Genomic DNA, 24,191 nt, shown 5'->3' with positions numbered 1-24,191 from the left:
CACACCCTAACCACTCGCTGTGTGACCCTGCCTCCTCCACACTCTCACACAGTCCATTCCACACCCTAACCACTCACTGTGTGACCCTGCCTCCTCCACACTCTCACACAGTCCATTCCACACCCTAACCACTCGCTGTGTGACCCTGCCTCCTCCACACTCTCACACAGTGAGGCAGGGTCACACAGCGAGTGGTTAGGGTGTGGAATGGACTGTGTGAGAGTGTAGAGGAGGCAGGGTCACACAGCGAGTGGTTAGGGTGTGAGAGGCAGGGACCCTGCCTCCTCCACACTCTCACACAGTCCATTCCACACCCTAACCACTCGCTGAGTGACCCTGCCTCCTCCACACTCTCACAGTCCATTCCACACCCTAACCACTCGCTGTGTGACCCTGCCTCCTCCACACTCTCACACACTCCACACCCTAACCACTCGCTGTGTGACCCTGCCTCCTCCACACTCTCACACAGTCCACACCCTAACCACTCGCTGTGTGACCCTGCCTCCTCCACACTCTCACACAGTCCATTCCACACCCTAACCACTCGCTGTGTGACCCTGCCTCCTCCACACTCTCACTCAGTCCATTCCACACCCTAACCACTCGATGTGTGACCCTGCCTCCTCCACACTCTCACACAGCCCATTCCACACCCTAACCACTCGCTGTGTGACCCTGCCTCCTCCACACTCTCACACAGTCCACACCCTAACCCCTCGCTGTGTGACCCTGCCTCCTCCACACTCTCACACAGTCCATTCCACACCCTAACCACTCGCTTTGTGACCCTGCCTCCTCCACACTCTCACACAGTCCATTCCACACCCTAACCACTCGCTGTGTGACCCTGCCTCCTCCACACTCTCACACAGTCCATTCCACACCCTAACCACTCGCTGTGTGACCCTGCCTCCTCCACACTCTCACACAGTCCATTCCACACCCTAACCACTCGCTGTGTGACCCAGCCTCCTCCACACCCTAACCACTCGCTGTGTGACCCTGCCTCCTCTACACTCTCACACAGTCCACACCCTAACCCCTCGCTGTGTGACCCTGCCTCCTCCACACTCTCACACAGTCCATTCCACACCCTAACCACTCGCTGTGTGACCCTGCCTCCACCACACTCTCACACAGTCCATTCCACACCCTAACCACTCGCTGTGTGACCCTGCCTCCTCCACACTCTCACACAGTCCATTCCACACCCTAACCACTCGCTGTGTGACCCTGCCTCCTCCACACTCTCACACACTCCATTCCACACCCTAACCACTCGCTGTGTGACCCTGCCTCCTCCACACTCTCACACAGTCCATTCCACACCCTAACCACTCGCTGTGTGACCCTGCCTCCTCCACACTCTCACACAGTCCATTCCACACCCTAACCACTCGCTGTGTGACCCTGCCTCCTCCACACTCTCACACAGATCATTCCACACCCTAACCACTCGCTGTGTGACCCTGCCTCCTCCACACTCTCACACAGTCCATTCCACACCCTAACCACTCGCTGAGTGACCCTGCCTCCTCCACACTCTCACACAGTCCATTCCACACCCTAACCACTCGCTGTGTGACCCTGCCTCCTCCACACTCTCACACAGTCCATTCCACACCCTAACCACTCGCTGTGTGACCCTGCCTCCTCCACACTCTCACACAGTCCATTCCACACCCTAACCACTCGCTGTGTGACCCTGCCTCCTCCACACTCTCACACAGTTCATTTCACACCCTAACCACTCGCTGTGTGACCCTGCCTCCTCCACACTCTCACACAGTCCATTCCACACCCTAACCACTCGCTGTGTGACCCTGCCTCCTCCACACTCTCACACAGTCCATTCCACACCCTAACCACTCGCTGTGTGACCCTGCCTCCTCCACACTCTCACACAGTCCATTCCACACCCTAACCACTCGCTGTGTGACCCTGCCTCCTCCACACTCTCACACAGTCAATTCCACACCCTAACCACTCGCTGTGTGACCCTGCCTCCTCCACACTCTCACACAGTCCACACCCTAATCCCTCGCTGTGTGACCCTGCCTCCTCCACACTCTCACACAGTCCATTCCACACCCTAACAATGCGGTCTGGGGGGAGGGGTGGACTGCGGCCTGCTTTGATCTACAGATTTTGCTGCTACAACAATACTTTTGGGGATTTCTGTTAAACTACAAATTTCAGTCGGAGCCGGAACACCTGTCCTGATGGACACGGCCAAGACAACCCCTTTGGGGTCTGTGATGTTGATTTGATAGATTTGGCAAGCAGCCAATCGGTGAATGTAGGATTCTCAGCCAGCTCCTATCGTTGCCTGTGATTGGTGAAGCCAGTCAGAAACTTCCAAAAAAGGTGCGTCCTCTGCAGAGTTCCATCTTTTGTTTCAGTTCGGGGGAGGACTCAGCTAGTGAGGATCTCGAAGCCTCTCTCGCTCCTCCCTCTGTCTGCCAGGTGATTTGAAGAGGCATCCTAGCTAAATCTGTGGAGGCTTCCTTATAAGAACTAGGAGCAGGAGTCGGCCATCTAGCCCCTCGAGCCCGCTCCGCCATTCAATGAGATCATGGCTGATCTTTTGTGGACTCAGCTCCACTTTCCGGCCCGAACACCATAACCCTTAATCCCTTTATTCTTCAAAAAACTATCTATCTTTATCTTAAAAACATTTAATGAAGGAGCCTCTACTGCTTCACTGGGCAAGGAATTCCAGAGATTCACAACCCTTTGGGTGAAGAAGTTCCTCCTAAGCTCAGTCCTAAATCTGCTTCCCCTTATTTTGAGGCTGTGTGGTTCTTATGTTCTTAAGAGGCGTCCTAGCTAAATCTGTGGAGTCTTTCTTCCTTAACGGACAGAGAGAAAAGAGACCTGCGTAAGCGATCTCTGGATTGTGAAAATGCCAGTATTTTTCCCAGGTCGGTAACATTCTAACTCTGTGCCTCTGTGACATCTGCCGCGCGGTTTTAGCAGAACTTTGCGATTCCTAAAACTCAGTCGAAATTGAAGTTGAAACTTCTCAGGTGCAGGTAAGAGTCTGTTTTATTTGTCTCTATTGACTACAATTGAGAGGCATGGAAAGCCTTATTCTCGGATACGTCCAGACAGCACAGGACTCACAAGAGAGGCAATCTGTGGCCAATTCAACGTGCAAACAATCAGAGAAGTTATTTTCTTGTTTCGGCTCGCAATAACTCCAAACGTCAAAGTCAGAGAGTGGAATATGAAAAACAGAGAGACAGCCGATAGCTGCATCAAAGTACAGGTTGATTCGTGAAAGAGAAAGGGAGAGAGAAAAAGAGAGAGAGAGAGATGGACGAAAATCCATCCACGATACCGAATCATATCACACTCTAGCCATCTATCTACACCTGTAGCCATCCGGGATGGCCACGTCCCGATTACAAAATGGACACGTGCAAAGAATGCAGGGAAAATTGGGCAAAACCGGAAAAGCAAGAAGGTGCAAGGTCTTTTAGAGCCTTAGCTCTCAGACAAGACCGGTACTGCAGAACCTCCTACATACTAATGAGCCATCCCCGGGAACAAAAGGCAACATTTAGGTAAACAATGCTCGGCCAGACATCCCGGCGCCAGAGGAGACTCAAACAAAGCAGACCCAACAGCCGCATAGGACGCGCCCAGCAGCCAGGGAACCCACCCCTCTATTGGAGGAAAATCGATAAGGACAATTGGGAAACGGCCCAATTAATTGGGGACAAGTTCGAGGCCCGCCCAAAAGCGCGCGAAGCTCTTTCGGGTATAAAAAGGATTCCCCAAGAGAGAATTGCTCTCTTGGCCTTGGCTTTCAGTGAGGAGAGACTTGACAAAGCTGCTCCAGACCAAGTAAGTCCCAAGTCAATGCTCGCTACGAGATAGACGCTCCTAGTTGCTATCCTGTAAACAGCTCAACCCAGCAGCCTCGGAACCGAGCAACGGCCATTGTTCCTCTGACTCAATGGGCACCCGAAGCTAAGTATAGGCCTTAGTGATAGTGATAGTTTAGTTTGTAGAGTTCATGCATGAGTAGATTTGACGGTGTGTAAATAAATGAGCATTGCTTTTGAACTTACTAACCGGTGTATCGAGTCTTTGATCAGTATTCGGTTCTGAACCTTGTGGCGGTGACGAAAGATACCTGGCGACTCTTGAGCAAACGTAATTAAACAGAGCCAAATTGAGAGACAACAGCAAGTTGGCAACACAACCCCAATGTAATTCTAGTTGGTTTGGGTTAACATCAAATGAGTTTGATTTGAGGGCTAGTTGTCACTCATTAATAGGCAACGTTAACCTAAAATGTATTGTATGAGCTTATGGAATGGGGTTCGGCTTCCTTATCGCAAGCTGCTCGAACTGGATTCTCGCTGAGGACAATAGCGTCTTTAGGTTCCTGTGGCGTTGCCATGGAGCCTGCCCTGTCCTTGGTCACTTTATCTTGCAAATGTATTTGTTAGCTGAATAAGAATGCTGTTTTAATCTATCTGTTTGTGTGTTCTGTTGAAGCTCTGTTCTGAAATGCTGAATGTGTGTTTTGAAATGACCTGAGGTTATGAGTGAGTTTTAAAATGGGTATTTAATAGACCAGGGGCTTAATGCTAAATAGCTATCTTTCACCTATAGAAAATAGCTGGCTTCTGCAGTCTCAGAAGCTCAAATTGAAGCTTAAGGTGACAGGCATTCGTGATAAAACAGCCAAAGTTCTGCACAGCAATCAGGCCAGTGAAAATCTGCTCGTTCCAGGGTCAAAGCTGAATTAATCTCACAGGGAGACGGAAGCCCCACCTGGTGGTGGAGGAGCAGCAGTGCACCGATCTGAACACCCCGTGTACAGCACCATCCGGTGGCCGGCGATTAGAATTGCGCTGACCTGAAAATCCCCGTACCTAGCTCCATCCACTGGTGGAAAGACAGAAGTGCACCGACCAGAATTTCTTGAGCAAATCTTTTCCCAGAGGCCACAACCACAACAGTGAAGATTCCCCTCAAAATCACCATTTGTTTAATCCTCTCCAACCCTTACCTTGTGTCTGTCGTGGGTGTGTTTGGGTGGAGGGTGGTACGGGGTTTGGGGATTCGGTAGACTGGCAGACCATTGCACTGTTGTTTCTCTATATATTCATCTTTTCCTCATTTTATTAATCAACAGTCTGTTAATGTTTCATTTATAAATCTGTTACTCATTGGAGCAATTAAGGGTTAAACACACATTAATGGTTAATTCACACGTTGGGACTCTGGGGTCTGTGGGACTGGAACTGACCGTGTACTCGCCCAGGCTGTCGTAACAATGGCTCAAAGGTTGGTGTGGGAGAAATGGGTTTGAAATCATGACATATTGGCACCTGTGCTGGGGAAGGAGGGTGCCAGAGTCCTGGCGAATCCTGGGGCGGCACTGTGGCACTACTGCCTCACAGCTCCAGGGTCCCGGGTTCGATTCCCCGCTGGGTCACTGTCTGTGCGGAGTCTGCACGTCCTCCCCGTGTGTGCGTGGGTTTCCTCCGGCTGCTCCGGTTTCCTCCCACAGTCCAAAGACGTGCAGGGTTAGGTGGATTGGCCGCGATAAATTGCCCAAAAGGTTAGGTGGGGTTACGGGGATAGGGTGGAGGTGTGGGGCTTAAGTGGGTCGGTGCAGACTCGATGGGCCGAATGGCCTCCTCCTGCTCTGTAAATTCTATGAATAACTAGGGGAGATAGGGCTTCAAACTAAAGAGTGTGGGGAGGGTTCAGATGGAGGGGAAATTAGATCACCAAAGTTAAAGTAGAAGGTGAGAGTTCAGGCCAATGACGAGGAATTTCAACTAGTTCAAGGAGCTGAGCTCTCAGGAGAAGTTCGTAAAGTTTCCAGAACACGTAATAAAACAGAGAGTATTGAAGGTAACAGGAATCTAACCCCAGGCAGAGCAAAAAAAGGTGACAAGTGTGAGACGGGAGGTGGTCAATGCAGGACTGAGGGTGTTGCACCTAAATGCGCACAACAGAACTTCATCCCAAGGAGGAAACATGCTAAGGGAAGGACAAGGCATCCATGGCTGATGAGGGAAGTCAAGGACAGCAGAAAAGCAAACAAAAAAGCATACAAAGTGGCGAGGATTAGTGGGAAGCCAGAGAATTGGTGGGGGACGAATGACAATCCCACAATCCTGTGGGAGTATGAGCTTCCCCAATGAGGGGGGGGAGAAATCATTAGCAGACTCCCTGTATAAATAAAGCTGGCCAGTTTGGAACCAGCAGGAAGGAGTAAGCAGCAAGTGAGGTTACTGCTGTTGTGTGTATATATGTTATTGTAAATAAATGTTATTTCTTTGTATCCTTAAAACTCGTGCTGGATTCTTCGTGGCCCTCACAAAACTGGCGACGAGGGTGAAAGTGAATAGCCGTCTACACTGCTGAAGCCACCTCCCTGGATTTTTGTTGGATACAGGTTGGAAGTTGTTTTCTATTACACCATGCCTCTGTACGGACGTTTGGATGTTTTTGATGCTGCGCTGGAAAGCTGGAACCAGTACACGCAACGGATGCGGTACTATTTCCGGGCAAACAATATCACCGAAAACGAGCGCCAGGAGGTCGTATTGCTCACCGCCTGCGGCCCGCATACGTTTGGGGCGATTAGGAGCCTTACGTACCCAGCTGCGCCGGACACCAAAACGTTTGATGAACTTGTGAATATAGTGGGGCAACATTTTAACCCAACCCCATCCACGATAGTCCAGCGTTACCGGTTTAATACCGCTGAGAGGACCCCTGGAGAATCCCTTGCCGATTTTCTATCCAGGCTACACAGGATTGCAGAGTACTGTGACTATGGTGAGACCTTGTCAGAAATGTTACGCGACCGTTTGGTATTAACAATGCGGCCACCCAGAGAAAGTTGTCAGCTGAGCCAACATTGACTTTTCAACAGGCCATTCAAATAGTCTTGTCCCGAGAGAGCGCAGAGCGAGGAGTGCAGGAGCTACAGGGAATGGAAGTGCATGCCTTGGGGCACAACCCCTTCTGTCCGAAAACGTCCCCCCGCACTCCTGCGGTACCTTGGGCGAGGTGGCGTCCGGATCGACGCCAGTGGCCGTCGGACATTCCTTCTCCAAAGCCAATGGATGAGGAGCCATGTCCGTGTCAGACTTGTAGGCGCCGACCCCGTCGCGGACGACGGTCCTGGGGGTGCCAGAGGCGCCGTCGTTCCGACCGAAACTGGGACCAGCCCAGGGGCCGTAACTGGGACCAGCCCAGAGGCCGTACCTTCCATGTGGATGAGCCTGCGGCAACTACTCCTGAGGACGTGGAGACAGAGGACGACTGCCTGCAGCTGCATTGTGTGGCAGCTCCCCGTATGGCCCCCATTAAGGTGACAGTACGGGTCAATGGTCACCCGCTTGAGATGGAGTTGGATACTGGCGCAGCGGTCTCTGTGATCGCCCAGAGGCCATTCGACCGCTTCAAGCAGGGTATACAGACCCTTACACTAACTGACTCACAGGCCAGGTTGGCCACCTACACGGGGGAACCATTGGACATTGCAGGAACTACAATGACCCTTGTTGTCTATGGACGCCAGGAGGGGCGTTTCCCACTTATCGTGGTGCGCGGCCATGGGCCCAGCCTGTTGGGTCTGGACTGGTTGCGCCATTTGCGGTTGCAATGGCAGCACATCCTCCAAACAGTTTCTGAAGGGTTGACTGAGGTGCTAGGACGATACCCAGATGTATTCCAGCCTGGTTTGGGGAAAATAAAAGGGGCCGTAGCCCGTATCCAAGTTGCACCAGGAGCCACGCCGCGCTATTTCCGGGCGCGCCCGGTGCCTTACGCCTTGCTAGAAAAGGTAGAAAGGGCGCTCACTCGTTTGGAAACTTTGGGTATTATCAGGCCCGTCCGTTTCGCTGACTGGGCAGCACCAATTGTACCTGTAATGAAGCCAGATGCCACAGTTCGCTTGTGTGGTGACTATAAACGCACAGTGAATACGGCTTCCCGACTCGACCGATACCCAATGCCTCGCATAGAGGATCTCTACGCGAAGCTTGCAGGCGGACTCTCCTTCACAAAATTAGATATGAGTCACGCCTACCTGCAGTTGGAGCTGGTCCTGCCTCCCGACCATATGTAACGATTAATACACACCGGGGCCTGTATGAATATACACGGTTGCCCTTTGGAGTATCCTCTGCCTGCGCTATTTTTCAACGCGTTATGGAGGGCATTTTGAGAGGTTTACCACGTGTGGCTGTCTACCTAGATGACGCTTTGATCACAGGCACGTCGGAGCAGGAACATTTGGAAAATCTGGAGGCTGTCCTTAGACGCCTTTCGGAGGCTGGAGTCCGTTTACGTCGCACAAAGTGCGTATTTCAGGCAAAAGAAGTAGTCTACCTAGGTTATCGGGTGGACCGCGAGGGTCTGCACCCCGTCGCAGAGAAGGTGCGCGCGATTCAACATGCCTCTGCCCCGACTGACACTTCGCATCTTCGTTCTTTTCTCGGTCTCGTAAACTATTGCGGGAAGTTCCTGCCCAATCTGGCAACTATGCTGGCCCCTTTGCACCTTCTGCTAAAGAAAAATCACACCTGGGTTTGGGGTCAGCCGCAAGAAACCGCTTTCCGGCGGGTAAAGCAACAATTGTCGTCGTCTGGGTTACTAACCCACTACGATCCGGGAAAGCCTTTGCTCGTCACATGTGATGCATCCCCGTATGGTATTGGGGCCGTCCTGTCCCACAAGATGGAGAACGGGGCCGAGCGACCGATAGCTTTCGCCTCCCGCACATTGACTGCAGCGGAGAAAAAGTACGCGCAGATCGAGAAGGAGGGCCTGGCAGTGGTTTTCGCGGTGAAACGCTTCCACCAGTATGTGTACGGCCGCCATTTCACTATCGTGACTGATCATAAGCCCCTGCTGGGACTCTTCAGAGAGGATAAGCCAATACCGCCCATTGCTTCCGCACGGATCCAGCGCTGGGCTTTGTTGCTTGCTGCCTACGAGTATTCTCTGGAGCACAAACCAGGTACGCAGATAGCAAATGCCGACGCACTGAGCCGATTGCCTTTATCGACCGGCCCCATGTCGACCCCCACGACCGGTGAGGTGGTTGCAACCCTAAATTTTATGGACACCTTGCCTGTCACGGCATCACAGATCCGTGAGTGGACCCAGACGGAGCCAGTCCTGTCAAAGGTTCGGCACATAGTCCTGTATGGTGGGCAGCATAGACAGCTCCCAGGCGAGTTGCGGGCATTTTCCTCCAAGCTGTCAGAATTCAGCGTGGAAGACGGCATCCTCTTATGGGGGACGCGTGTGATTGTCCCGGAAAAAGGACAGGAGCCGACACTAACAGACTTGCACAATGGGCATCCGGGCGTGACCAAAATGAAAATGTTGGCCCGGAGTTATGTCTGGTGGCCAGGCCTCGACACCGACATTGAGAAGGTGGCCCAAAACTGCTCCATTTGCCAGGAGCATCAGAAGCTTCCCCCGGCCTCGCCCCTACATCACTGGGAATGGCCAGGGCGGCCTTGGGCACGCTTACATGCAGATTTCGCAGGCCCTTTTCAGGGATCCATGTTCCTCCTACTAATTGACGCCCAGTCAAAATGGCTGGAGGTGCATAAGATGCAGGGGACAATTTCCTGCGCAACAATTGAAAAAATGCGTTTATCGTTTAGTACGCATGGCCTCCCCGAGGTGCTGATCACGGATAACGGCACTCCATTCACCAGTGAGGAGTTTGCGAGGTTCACGAAGATGAACAGCATCCGCCATATCCGCACTGCCCCTTACCACCCGGCTTCAAATGGGTTGGCAGAGCGCGCAGTGCAGACATTCAAAAGAGGCCTAAAGAAGCAGTCTTCCGGGTCAATGGACACGAAACTGGCTCGCTTTTTGTTTACGTATAGGACCACCCCCCACGCGGTGACTGGGGTAGCTCCCGCAGAACTCCTAATGGGCCGGAGACTTCGCACCCGCCTTAGTATGGTCTTCCCGGACATTGGCGCAAAAGTACGCCGCACACAAGAACGGCAGGGACAGGGATTGTCTCGGCATCGTCCGATTCGGCAGTTTGTGCCCGGTGACCCAGTATTCGTGCGGAATTTTGCTGGTGGTGCCCAGTGGGTTCCTGGTGTAATCTTTCACCAAACGGGCCCTATATCGTACCAAGTGCAAGCCCAGGGTCGTCTCCAGCGCAAACATGTAGACCACGTTCGGTCCAGAAGATCATCCCCTCAAAAGATTCCCCGCCCCCGGAGCTCATTTCTACAGCCGCAGAGACCAGAGGCAAGGGAAGGTAGTCCTCAAAATCTTCCACTGGTGCCTCACTCGAAGCCTGCGCAGGTCGTTACGGGACCGAATGGAGATAGAGACGCTGACATGGCGGAGGCAGCAGACTCTGACTCCGAGATGGAGACACAGGACGCATCAGAGGCGGAATCCTCGGGTCCACGGGCCGTGGATGTACAACCGCTGCGCCGTTCATCACGGAAGCGCCGGTCTCCGTCTCGGTACACGCCGCCTGATCCAGCGCCGCGTGCAAATGGTGTCCGGCCTGCGGCCAAACGAGTCCGACGCCCTCCTTCGCCAGGGTCTTCGGTGGATTCCTTGGACTTTGGGGGGGGGGGGGGGGGGGGGGGGATGTTATAACCTGCCTGCTTACCATTGGCTGGGGACTAATGACAATCCCACAATCCTGTGGGAATATGAGCTTCCCCAATGCGGGGGGGGCGGAGAAATCATTAGTAAACTCCAAGTATAAATAAAGCTGGCCAGTTTGGAACCAGCAGGAAGGAGTAAGCAGCAAGTGAGGTTACTGCTGCTGTTGTGTGTATATATGTTATTGTAAATAAATGTTATTTCTTTGTATCCTTGAAACTCGTGCTGGATTCTTCGTGGCCCTCACAAAAATTGGGAAGCCTTTAAAAGCGAGCAGAGGACAACTAAAAAAGCAATAAGGGGGGAGAAGGTGAAGTACGAGGGTAAGCTAGCTAGTAATAACAAGGAAGATAGGAAGAGTTATATAAAAGGTGAGAGAGAGGCAAAGATAGACATTGGACCACTGGACAACGTGGCTGGAGAAGTAATAATAGGAAACAAAGAAATGGCAGAGGAACTGAATAGTTACTTTGCATCAGTCTTCACGGTGGAAGACACCAGTGGGATGCCAGAGCTCCAGGAGAACCAGGGGGCAGAGGTGAGCGCAGTGACCATTACTAAGGAGAAGGTTCTGGGGAAACGGAAAGATCTGAAGGTGGATAAGTCACCTGGACCGGATGGACTACACCCCAAGGTCCTAAAAGAGATAGCTGAGGAAATTGTGGAGGTATTAGTGATGATCTTTCAGGAATCACTGGAGGCAGGAAGGGTCCCAGAGGACTGGAAGGTGGCGAATGTAACTCCGCTGTTTAAGAAGGGAGGGAGACAGAAGACGGGAAATTATCGGCCGGTTAGCCTGACTTCGGTCACTGGTAAGATTTTAGAGTCGGTTATTAAAGATGAGATCGCGGAGTACTTGGAAGTGCATAAAATAGGACTGAGTCAGCACGGCTTCGTCAAGGGGAGGTCGTGTCTGACAAATCTGTTAGAGTTCTTTGAGGAGGTAACAAGGAAGTTAGACAAAGGAGAACCGGTGGTCGTGATTTATTTAAATTTCCAGAAGGCCTTTGACAAGGTGCCGAATAGGAGACTGTTCAATAAGTTAAGAGCCCATGGTGTTCAGGGTAAGATCCTGGCATGGATAGAGGATTGGCTGACTGGCAGAGGGTGGGGATAAAGGGGTCTTTTTCAGGATAGCAGCCGGTGACTAGTGGTGTACCTCAGGGGTCGGTGCTGGGACCACAACTTTTCACAATATACATTAATGATCTGGAAGAAGGAACTGAAGGCACTTTTGCTAAGATTACAGATGATACAAAGATCTGTAGAGGGACAGGTCGTTTTGAGGAAGCAAGAGGGCTGCAGAAGGATATGGAAGCGCTAGGAGAGTGGGCAATGAAGTGGCAGATGGAATACAATGTGGAAAAGTGTGAGGTTGTGCACTTTGGAAGGAGGAATTTAGGCATAGACTATTTTCTAAATGGGGAGATGCTTCGGAAATCAGAAGCACAAAGGGACTTGGGAATCCTTGTCCACGATTCTCTTCAGGTTAACGTGCAGGTTCAGTCGGCAGTTAGGAAGGCAAATGCAATGTTAGCATTCATGTCGAGAGGGCTAGAATACAAGAGCAGGGATGTACTCCTGAGGCTGTATAAGGCTCTGGTCCGACCCCATTTGGAGTATTGTGAGCAGTTTTGGGCCCCGTATCTAAGGAAGGATGTGCTGGCCTTGGAAAGGGTCCAGAGGAGGTTCACAAGAATGATCCCTGGAATGAAGAGCTTGTCGTATGAGGAACGTTTGAGGACGCTGTGCCTGTACTCGTTGGAGTTTAGAAGGATGAGGGGGGATCTTATTGAAACTTACAGGATACTGCGAGGCCGGGATAGAGGGGACGTGGAGAGGATGTTTCCACTTGTAGGAAAAACTAGAAGCAGAGGACACCATCTCAGACTGAAGGGACGATCCTTTAAAACAGAGATGAGGAGGAATTTCTTCAGCCAGAGGGGGGTGAATCTGTGGAACTGTTTGCCGCAGAAGGCTGTGGAGGCCAAATCACTGAGTGTCTTTAAGACAGAGATAGACAGGTTCTTGATTAATCAGGGGATCAGGGATTATGGGGAGAAGGCAGGAGAATGGGGATGAGAAAAACATCAGCCATGATTGAAAATGGCGGAGCAGACGCGATGGGCCGAGTGGCCTAATTCTGCTCCTGTGTCTTATGGTCCAATGGTCACTTTCAATGATTAATGTTCACACCCCCCCCGGGCCCTGACCTCCTTTATAACTGGAAACCAGTTTACATTCTCTCTCCATCTTCTCCCCACCAAAATAAATAACTTCACACTCTCCGCATTAAACTGCGTTTGCCATCTGCCCGCCCACTTCACCAACTTGTCTCTGTCCTTTCGAAGTACTACACAGTCCTTCTCACATTTCCCAATACTTACACTGTTTCACACCCTCCACAAACTTTGAAACTGTCCCCTGCACACTAAGATCTAGATCATGAATCAATATCAGGAAAAGTAAGGGTCCCGATACCTACCCCTTGGGAACACCCACGGCAAACCGTCCTCCAGCCCGGAACACATCCAGTGACCGTGACTCTCTGCTTATGGTTATTCAGCCAGGTTTGTAGCACGTCGCAAATGCCCCTTTCATTCCATTAAGTGATACCATTTCTCACAAGTCTGCTGCGTGGCACTGTCTCAAATGCCTTCTGGAAGTCCATGTGCACCGCATCTACAGCGTTACCCTCATCGACCCTCCCTGTTAACTCCTCAAAAAATCTCCAGCGACTTGGTCACACAAAACTCTCCTTCAAAAATTCATAAGTGAACCTCAATTGTCCGAGGCGTTAACAGTGTTGGATACAACAGTGGGGTCTTCGGCACTAATACTCACGTGCGTGAGCGAGGCTCAGAGCCCAGAGACGGAGATATGACGCCGTGTTGGAGATGCAACTGAGGCAGTATTCAATGGTGTGAATGGCCTGTTTCATGAAGACATCTGCGGGGTCAAACTGAGAGAAGAGTATCAGGTAGCACGGGGTTAGATACAGAGGAAAGCTTCCCCTACACTGTCCCCATCAAACACTCCCAGGACAGGTACAGCACGGGGTTAGTTACAGAGTAAAACTCCCTCTGCACTGTCCCCATCAAACACTCCCAGGACAGGGACAGCACGGGGTTAGATACAGAGTAAAGCTCCCTCTACACTGTCCCCATCAAACTCTCCCAGGACAGGTACAGCACGAGGTTAGATACAGAGTAAAGCTCCCTCTACACTGTCCCCATCAAACTCTCCCAGGACAGGTACAGCACGAGGTTAGATACAGAGTAAAGCTCACTCTAATCTGTCCCCATCAAACACTCCCAGGACAGGTACAGCCCGGGGTTAGATACAGAGTAAAGCTCCCTCTACACTGTCCCCATCAAACACTCCCAGGACAGGTACAGCACGGGGTTAGATACAGAGTAAAGCTCCCTCTACATTGTCCCCATCAAACACGTCCAGGACAGGTACAGCACGGGGTTAGATACAGAGTAAAGCTCCCTCTACACTGTCCCCATCAAACACTCCCAGGACAGGTACAGCACGGGGTTAGATACAGAGTAAAGCTCCCTCTACACTGTCCCCATCAAACACTCCCAGCACAGGGACAGCACGGGGTTAGATACAGAGTAAAGCTCCCTCTACACTGTCCCCATCAAACACTCCCAGGACAGGTACAGCACGGGGTTAGATACAGAGTAAAGCTCCCTCTACACTGTCCCCATCAAACTCTCCCAGGACAGGTACAGCACGGGGTTAGATACAGAGTAAAGCTCCCTCTACACTGTCCCCATCAAACTCTCCCAGGACAGGTACAGCACGGGGTTAGATACAGAGTAAAGCTCCCTCGACACTGCCCCCATCAAACACTCCCAGGACAGGTACAGCACGGGGTTAGATACTGTGTAAAGCTCTCTCTACACTGTCCCCATCAAACACTCCCAGGACAGGTACAGCACGGGGTTAGATACAGAGTAAAGCTCCCTCTACACTGTCCCCATCAAACACTCCCAGGACAGGTACAGCACGGGGTTAGATACAGAGTAAAGCTCCCTCTACACTGTCCCCATCAAACACTCCCAGGACAGGTACAGCACGGGGTTAGATACAGAGTAAAGCTCCCTCTACACTGTCCCCATCAAACTCTCCCAGGACAGGTACAGCACGGGGTTAGATACAGAGTAAAGCTCCCTCGACACTGCCCCCATCAAACACTCCCAGGACAGGTACAGCACGGGGTTAGATACTGTGTAAAGCTCTCTCTACACTGTCCCCATCAAACACTCCCAGGACAGGTACAGCACGGGGTTAGATACAGAGTAAAGCTCCCTCTACACTGTCCCCATCAAACACTCCCAGGACAGGTACAGCACAGGGTTAGATACAGAGTAAAGCTCCCTCTACACTGTCCCCATCAAACACTCCCAGGACAGGTACAGCACGGGGTTAGATACAGAGTAAAGCTCCCTCTACACTGTCCCCATCAAACACTCCCAGGACAGGTACAGCACGGGGTTAGATACAGAGTAAAGCTCCCTCGACACTGCCCCCATCAAACACTCCCAGGACAGGTACAGCACGGGGTTAGATACTGTGTAAAGCTCTCTCTACACTGTCCCCATCAAACACTCCCAGGACAGGTACAGCACGGGGTGAGATACAGAGTAAAGCTCCCTCGACACTGCCCCCATCAAACACTCCCAGGACAGGTACAGCACGGGGTTAGATACAGAGTAAAGCTCCCTCTACACTGTCCCCATCAAACACTCCCAGGACAGGTACAGCACGGGGTTAGATACAGAGTAAAGCTCCCTCTACACTGTCCCCATCAAACTCTCCCAGGACAGGTACAGCACGGGGTTAGATACAGAGTAAAGCTCCCTCGACACTGCCCCCATCAAACACTCCCAGGACAGGTACAGCACGGGGTTAGATACTGTGTAAAGCTCTCTCTACACTGTCCCCATCAAACACTCCCAGGACAGGTACAGCACGGGGTTAGATACAGAGTAAAGCTCCCTCTACACTGTCCCCATCAAACACTCCCAGGACAGGTACAGCACGGGGTGAGATACAGAGTAAAGCTCCCTCTACACTGTCCCCATCAAACACTCCCAGGACAGGTACAGCACGGGGTTAGATACAGAGTAAATCTCCCTCTACACTGTCCCCATCAAACACTCCCAGGACGGGTACAGCACAGGGTTAGATACAGAGTAAAGCTCCCTCTACACTGTCCCCATCAAACACTCCCAGGACGGGTACAGCACAGGGTTAGATACAGAGTAAAGCTCCCTCTACACTGTCCCCATCAAACACTCCCAGGACGGGTACAGCACGGGGTTAGATACAGAGTAAAGCTCCCTGTACACTGTCCCCATCAAACACTCCCAGGACAGGTACAGCACGGGGTTAGATACAGAGTAAAGCTCCCTCTACACTGTCCCCATCAAACACTCCCAGGACAGGTACAGCACGGGGTTAGATACAGAGTAAAGCTCCCGATACTCACATCATCTTCAATGTTTGAATCATCGCTCTCAATGTCACTGTCTGTCTGGTTTACTGAGTTTCCAGCTTCTTCTCCAAGACTTTGGTAACCTCCCTGTTAATGGAAATTGGACCGATTTAGTCCCCTGACATATCCCCTTGGCAGGAGTAATAGTGTTGGCACAGAAATATCAGGCAAAAACAAGAGACTGACGTGTTCGCTGCTGTTTCGAAAGTTTTGAAAACAAGTGGAAGGTGGACGCTGCAGAAAGACAGTTTGGGGCTGCGAATGGAACGCGTACTTTTGATACGTTAGCGATTCAGGCAGCATCGCAATCTGACCTTCGCTAAAGGAAGGCTGGTCGCAATGGGGAAAGGAAGGTCAGGTTTGACTCAGAGGTTGGATGTCCAATGCAGGAAGGTGGCAGCTTCGCAGTTTCAAACAAACGTAAATCCCATGAATCAAGATAATTTAGTTTGACTTCTGAAGAGGACTCTGGAGGGACAGTACTGAGGGAGTGCTGCACTGTCAGAGGGTCAGTACTGAGGGAGTGCTGCACTGTCAGAGGGTCAGTACTGAGGGAGTGCTGCACTGTCAGAGGGTCAGTACTGAGGGAGTGCCGCACTGTCAGAGGGTCAGTACTGAGGGAGCGCCGCACTGTCAGAGGGTCAGTACTGAGGGAGTGCCGCACTGTCAGAGGGTCAGTACTGAGGGAGTGCTGCACTGTCAGAGGGTCAGTACTGAGGGAGGGCCGCACTGTCAGAGGGTCAGTACTGAGGGAGTGCTGCACTGTCAGAGGGTCAGTACTGAGGGAGTGCTGCACTGTCAGAGGGTCAGTACTGAGGGAGTGCCGCACTGTCAGAGGGTCAGTACTGAGGGAGCGCCGCACTGTCAGAGGGTCAGTACTGAGGGAGTGCCGCACTGTCAGAGGGTCAGTACTGAGGGAGTGCTGCACTGTCAGAGGGTCAGTACTGAGGGAGGGCCGCACTGTCAGAGGGTCAGTACTGAGGGAGTGCTGCACTGTCAGAGGGTCAGTACTGAGGGAGTGCTGCACTGTCAGAGGGTCAGTACTGAGGGAGTGCCGCACTGTCAGAGGGTCAGTACTGAGGGAGTGCCGCACTGTCAGAGGATCAGTACTGAGGGAGTGCCGCACTGTCAGAGGGTCAGTACTGAGGGAGTGCCGCACTGTCAGAGGATCAGTACTGAGGGAGTGCCGAACTGTCAGAGGGTCCGTACTGAGGGAGGGCCGCACTGTCAGAGGGTCAGTACTGAGGGAGTGCCGCACTGTCAGAGGGTCAGTACTGAGGGAGTGCCGCACTGTCAGAGGATCAGTACTGAGGGAGTGCCGCACTGTCAGAGGGTCAGTACTGAGGGAGTGCCGCACTGTCAGAGGATCAGTACTGAGGGAGTGCCGAACTGTCAGAGGGTCCGTACTGAGAGAGGGCCGCACTGTCAGAGGGTCAGTACTGAGGGAGTGCCGCACTGTCAGAGGGTCAGTACTGAGGGAGTGCTGCACTGTCAGAGGGTGAGTACTGAGGGAGTGCCGCACTGTCAGAGGGTCAGTACTGAGGGAGTGCTGCACTGTCAGAGGGTCAGTACTGAGGGAGTGCTGCACTGTCAGAGGGTCAGTACTGAGGGAGTGCTGCACTGTCAGAGGGTCAGTCCTGAGGGAGTGCTGCACTGTCAGAGGGTCAGTACTGAGGGAGTGCTGCACTGTCAGAGGGTCAGTACTGAGGGAGTGCTGCACTGTCAGAGGGTCAGTACTGAGGGAGTGCCGCACTGTCAGAGGGTCAGTACTGAGGGAGTGCTGCACTGTCAGAGGGTCAGTACTGAGGGAGAGCTGCACTGTCAGAGGGTCAGTACTGAGGGAGTGCTGCACTGTCAGAGGGTCAGTACTGAGGGAGTGCCGCACTGTCAGAGGGTCAGTACTGAGGGAGTGCCGCACTGTCAGAGGGTCAGTGCTGAGGGAGTGCTGCACTGTCAGAGGGTCAGTACTGAGGGAGTGCTGCACTGTCAGAGGGTCAGTACTGAGGGAGTGCTGCACTGTCATAGGGTCCGTACTGAGGGAGTGCCGCACTGTCAGAGGGTCCGTACTGAGGGAGTGCCGCACTGTCAGAGGGTCAGTACTGAGGGAGTACCGCACTGTTAGAGGGTCAGTACTGAGGGAGTGCTGCACTGTCAGAGGGTCAGTACTGAGGGAGTGCCGCACTGTCAGAGGGTCTGTACTGAGGGAGTGCCGCACTGTCAGAGGGTCAGTACTGAGGGAGTGCCGCACTGTCAGAGGATCAGTACTGAGGGAGTGCCGCACTGTCAGAGGGTCAGTACTGAGGGAGTGCCGCACTGTCAGAGGGTCAGTACTGAGGCAGTGCTGCACTGTCAGAGGGTCAGTACTGAGGGAGTGCCGCACTGTCAGAGGGTCAGTACTGAGCGAGTGCTGCACTGTCAGAGGGTCAGTACTGAGGGAGTGCCGCACTGTCAGAGGGTCAGTACTGAGGGAGTGCCGCACTGTCAGAGGGTCAGTACTGAGGGAGCGCTGCACTGTCAGAGGGTCAGTACTGAGGGAGCGCTGCACTGTCAGAGGGTCAGTACTGAGGGAGTGCCGCACTGTCAGAGGGTCAGTACTGAGGGAGTGCCGCACTGTCAGAGGGTCAGTACTGAGGGAGTGCCGCACTGTCAGAGGGTCAGTACTGAGGGAGCGCTGCACTGTCAGAGGGTCAGTACTGAGGGAGTGCCGCACTGTCACAGGGTCAGTACTGAGGGAGTGCCGCACTGTCAGAGGGTCAGTACTGAGGGAGTGCCGCACTGTCACAGGGTCAGTACTGAGGGAGTGCTGCACTGTCAGAGGGTCAGTACTGAGGGAGTGCCGCACTGTCAGAGGGTCAGTACTGAGGGAGTGCCGCACTGTCAGAGGATCAGTACTGAGGGAGTGCTGCACTGTCAGAGGGTCAGTACTGAGGGAGAGCCGCACTGTCAGAGGGTCAGTACTGAGGGAGTACCGCACTGTCAGAGGGTCAGTACTGAGGGAGTGCTGCACTGTCAGAGGGTCAGTACTGATGGAGTGCCTCACTGTCAGAGGGTCAGTACTGAGGGAGTGCTGCACTGTCAGAGGGTCAGTACTGAGGGAGTGCTGCACTGTCAGAGGGTCAGTACTGAGGGAGTGCTGCACTGTCAGAGGGTCAATACTGAGGGAGTGCCGCACTGTCAGAGGGTCAGTACTGAGGGAGTGCTGCACTGTCAGAGGGTCAGTACTGAGGGAGTACCGCACTGTCAGAGGATCAGTACTGAGGGAGTGCCGCACAGTCAGAGGCTCAGTACTGAGGGAGTGCCGCACAGTCAGAGGGTCAGTACTGAGGGAGTGCTGCACTGTCAGAGGGTCAGTACTGAGGGAGTGCTGCACTGTCAGAGGGTCAGCACTGAGGGAGTGCCGCACTGTCACAGGGTCAGTACTGAGGGAGTGCTGCACTGTCAGAGGGTCAGTACTGAGGGAGTGCCGCACTGTCACAGGGTCAGTACTGAGGGAGTGCTGCACTGTCAGAGGGTCAGTACTGAGGGAGTGCCGCACTGTCACAGGGTCAGTACTGAGGGAGTGCTGCACTGTCAGAGGGTCAGTACTGAGGGAGTGCCGCACTGTCACACGGTCAGTACTGAGGGAGTGCCGCACTGTCAGAGGGTCAGTACTGAGGGAGTGCTGCACTGTCAGAGGGTCAGTACTGAGGGAGTGCCGCACTGTCAGAGGGTCAGTACTGAGGGAGTGCCGCACTGTCAGAGGATCAGTACTGAGGGAGTGCTGCACTGTCAGAGGGTCAGTACTGAGGGAGAGCCGCACTGTCAGAGGGTCAGTACTGAGGGAGTACCGCACTGTCAGAGGGTCAGTACTGAGGGAGTGCTGCACTGTCAGAGGGTCAGTACTGATGGAGTGCCTCACTGTCAGAGGGTCAGTACTGAGGGAGTGCTGCACTGTCAGAGGGTCAGTACTGAGGGAGTGCTGCACTGTCAGAGGGTCAGTACTGAGGGAGTGCTGCACTGTCAGAGGGTCAATACTGAGGGAGTGCCGCACTGTCAGAGGGTCAGTACTGAGGGAGTGCTGCACTGTCAGAGGGTCAGTACTGAGGGAGTACCGCACTGTCAGAGGATCAGTACTGAGGGAGTGCCGCACAGTCAGAGGCTCAGTACTGAGGGAGTGCCGCACAGTCAGAGGGTCAGTACTGAGGGAGTGCTGCACTGTCAGAGGGTCAGTACTGAGGGAGTGCCGCACTGTCAGAGGGTCAGTACTGAGGGAGTTCCGCACTGTCAGAGGGTCAGTACTGAGGGAGTGCTGCACTGTCAGAGGGTCAGTACTGAGGGAGTGCCGCACTGTCAGAGGGTCAGTACTGAGGGAGCGCCGCACTGTCAGAGGGTCAGTACTGAGGGAGTGCTGCACTGTCAGAGGGTCAGTACTGAGGGAGTGCCGCACTGTCAGAGGGTCAGTACTGAGGGAGTGCTGCACTGTCAGAGGGTCAGTACTGAGGGAGTGCTGCACTGTCAGAGGGTCAGCACTGAGGGAGTGCCGCACTGTCACAGGGTCAGTACTGAGGGAGTGCTGCACTGTCAGAGGGTCAGTACTGAGGGAGTGCCGCACTGTCACAGGGTCAGTACTGAGGGAGTGCTGCACTGTCAGAGGGTCAGTACTGAGGGAGTGCCGCACTGTCACAGGGTCAGTACTGAGGGAGTGCTGCACTGTCAGAGGGTCAGTACTGAGGGAGTGCCGCACTGTCACACGGTCAGTACTGAGGGAGTGCCGCACTGTCAGAGGGTCAGTACTGAGGGGGTGCTGCACTGTCAGTGGGTCAGTACTGAGGGAGAGATGCACTGTCAGAGGGTCAGTACTGAGGGAGAGATGCACTGTCAGAGGGTCAGTACTGAGGGAGTGCCGCACTGTCAGAGGGTCAGTACTGAGGGGGTGCTGCACTGTCAGTGGGTCAGTACTGAGGGAGTGCCGCACTGTCAGAGGGTCAGTACTGAGGGAGTGCCGCACTGTCAGGGGGTCAGTACTGAGGGAGTGCCGCACTGTCAGAGGGTCAGTACTGAGGGAGTGCTGCACTGTCAGGGGGTCAGTACTGAGGGAGTGCCGCACTGTCAGAGGGTCAGTACTGAGGGAGTGCCGCACTGTCAGAGGGTCAGTACTGAGGGAGTGCCGCACTGTCAGAGGGTCAGTACTGAGGGAGTGCTGCACTGTCAGAGGGTCAGTACTGAGGGAGTGCTGCACTGTCAGAGGGTCAGTACTGAGGGAGTGCTGCACTGTCAGAGGGTCAGTACTGAGGGAGCGCTGCACTGTCAGAGGGTCAGTACTGAGGGAGCACTGCACTGTCAGAGGGTCAGTACTGAGGGAATGCTGCACTGTCAGAGGGTCAGTACTGAGGGAGTGCCGCACTGTCAGAGGGTCAGTACTGAGGGAGAGATGCACTGTCAGAGGGTCAGTACTGAGGGAGAGATGCACTGTCAGAGGGTCAGTACTGAGGGAGTGCCGCACTGTCAGAGGGTCAGTACTGAGGGAGTGCCGCACTGTCAGAGGGGCAGTACTGAGGGAGTGCCGCACTGTCAGAGGGTCAGTACTGAGGGAGTGCCGCACTGTCAGAGGGTCAGTACTGAGGGAGCGCTGCACTGTCAGAGGGTCAGTACTGAGGGAGAGATGCACTGTCAGAGGGTCAGTACTGAGGGAGCGCTGCACTGTCAGAGGGTCAGTACTGAGGGAGAGATGCACTGTCAGAGGGTTAGTACTGAGGGAGTGTCGCACTGTCAGGTGGTCAGTACTGAGGGAGTGCCGCACTGTCAGAGGGTCAGTACTGAGGGAGTGCCGCACTGTCAGAGGGTCAGTACTGAGGGAGTGCTGCACTGTCAGAGGGTCAGTACTGAGGGAGTGCCGCACTGTCAGAGGGTCAGTACTGAGGGAGTGCCGCACTGTCAGAGGGTCAGTACTGAGGGAGTGTTGCACTGTCAGAGAGTCAGTACTGAGGGAGTGTCGCACTGTCAGAGGGTCAGTACTGAGGGAGTGCTGCACTGTCAGAGGGTCAGTACTGAGGGAGTTCCGCACTGTCAGAGGGTCAGTACTGAGGGAGTGCCGCACTGTCAGAGGGTCAGTACTGAGGGAGTTCCGCACTGTCAGAGGGTCAGTACTGAGGGAGTGCTGCACTGTCAGAGGGTCAGTACTGAGGGAGCGCTGCACTGTCAGAGGGTCAGTGCTGAGGGAGCGCTGCACTGTCAGAGGGTCAGTAATGAGGGAGTGCCGCACTGTCAGAGGGTCAGTACTGAGGGAGTGCTGCACTGTCAGAGGGTCAGTACTGAGGGAGCGCTGCACTGTCAGAGGGTCAGTACTGAGGGAGTGCTGCACTGTCAGAGAGTCAGTACTGAGGGAGTGTCGCACTGTCAGAGGGTCAGTACTGAGGGAGTGCCGCACTGTCAGAGGGTCGGTACTGAGGGTGTGCCGCACTGTCAGAGGGTCAGTACTGAGGGAGTGCTGCACTGTCAGAGGGTCAGTACTGAGGGGGTGCTGCACAGTCAGAGGGTCAGTACTGAGGGAGTGCAGCACTGTCAGAGGGTCGGTACTGAGGGTGTGCCGCACTGTCAGAGGGTCAGTACTGAGGGAGTGCTGCACTGTCAGAGGGTCAGTACTGAGGGGGTGCCGCACTGTCAGAGGGTCAGTACTGAGGGAGTGCCGCACTGTCAGAGGGTCAATACTGAGGGAGTGCCGCACTGTCAGAGGGTTAATACTGAGGGAGTGCCGCACTGTCAGAGGGTCAGTACTGAGGGAGTGCCGCACTGTCAGAGGGTCAGTACTGAGGGACTGCTGCACTGTCAGAGGGTCAGTACTGAGGGAGTGCCGCACTGTCAGAGGGTCAGTACTGAGGGAGTGCCGCACTGTCAGAGGGTCAGTACTGAGGGAGTGCTGCACTGTCAGAGGGTCAGTACTGTGGGAGTGCCGCACTGTCAGAGGGTCAGTATTGAGGGAGTACCGCACTGTCAGAGGGTCAGTACTGAGGGAGTGCCGCACTGTCAGACAGTCAGTACTGAGGGAGTGCTGCAATGTCAGAGGGTCAGTACTGTGGGAGTGCCGCACTGTCAGAGGGTCAGTACTGAGGGAGTGCCGCACTGTCAGAGGGTCAGTACTGAGGGAGTGCCGCACTGTCAGAGGGTCAGTACTGAGGGAGTGCTGCACTGTCAGAGGGTCAGTACTGAGGGAGTGCCGCACTGTCAGAGGGTCAGTACTGAGGGAGTGCTGCACTGTCAGAGGGTCAGTACTGAGGGAGTGCTGCACTGTCAGAGGGTCAGTACTGAGGGAGTGCCGCACTGTCAGAGGGTCAGTACTGAGGGAGTGCCGCACTGTCAGGGGGTCAGTCCTGAGGGAGTGCCGCACTGTCAGAGGGTCAGTACTGAGGGAGCGCTGCACTGCCAGAGGGTCAGTACTGAGGGAGTGCCGCACTGTCAGTGGGTCAGTACTGAGGGAGTGCCGCACTGTCAGAGGGTCAGTACTGAGGGAGTGCCGCACTGTCAGAGGGTCAGTGCGGAGGGAGTGCTGCACTGTCAGAGGGTCAGTGCTGAGGGAGTGCTGCAGTGATATTTCGTACGTACCCTGCGAGTCCGGCTCGTGGTCCTGTGCTGGTAACAGATGTAAAGGGGTTTCCCGAACAGCAGTACAGGGACCGACAAGAGAGCGATGACCACGAGAACAATCTGAACCGTCCCCTGTGACCGGAAAAGGAACAAGGTTAAAGGGCAGGAAAGATAGATTCACCATCTTCATCCTCAACTGTGCCCTCTGACCCACACTGAGCCCCATCACCTCCTGTGCCCTCTGACCCACACTGACCCCCATCACCCACTGTGCCCACTGACCCACACTGACCCCCATCACCCCCTGTGCCCCTGACCCACACTGACCCCCATCACCCCCTGTGCCCACTGACCCCATCACCCCCTGTGCCCACTGACCCCATCACCCCCTGTGCCCACTGACCCCCATCACCCCCTGTGCCCACTGACCCCATCACCCCCTGTGCCCACTGACCCCCATCACCCACTG

General features: G+C 53.9%; 1 protein-coding gene across 1 annotated transcript in view; it reads right to left on the bottom strand.

The window, feature by feature from the left end:
• Positions 1 to 24,191, bottom strand: part of LOC140410117 (V-type proton ATPase 116 kDa subunit a 2-like) — a 109,093-nt gene that overhangs the window by 30,657 nt on the left and 54,245 nt on the right. Inside the window, exons 9-11 of the mRNA XM_072498058.1 lie at positions 23,741 to 23,854; positions 16,157 to 16,249; positions 13,495 to 13,612 (exon numbers count right to left, since the gene is read on the bottom strand). Of these exons, the coding sequence (XP_072354159.1) occupies positions 13,495 to 13,612; positions 16,157 to 16,249; positions 23,741 to 23,854 (325 nt within the window). The remainder of the gene's footprint in view (positions 1 to 13,494; positions 13,613 to 16,156; positions 16,250 to 23,740; positions 23,855 to 24,191) is intronic.

This window comes from Scyliorhinus torazame, chromosome 4 (genome assembly GCF_047496885.1).
Source record: "Scyliorhinus torazame isolate Kashiwa2021f chromosome 4, sScyTor2.1, whole genome shotgun sequence".
Lineage (NCBI taxonomy): Eukaryota > Metazoa > Chordata > Chondrichthyes > Carcharhiniformes > Scyliorhinidae > Scyliorhinus > Scyliorhinus torazame.
Note: the sequence above shows the minus strand (reverse complement) of the source record. Positions and strands in the feature narration are given on the sequence as shown.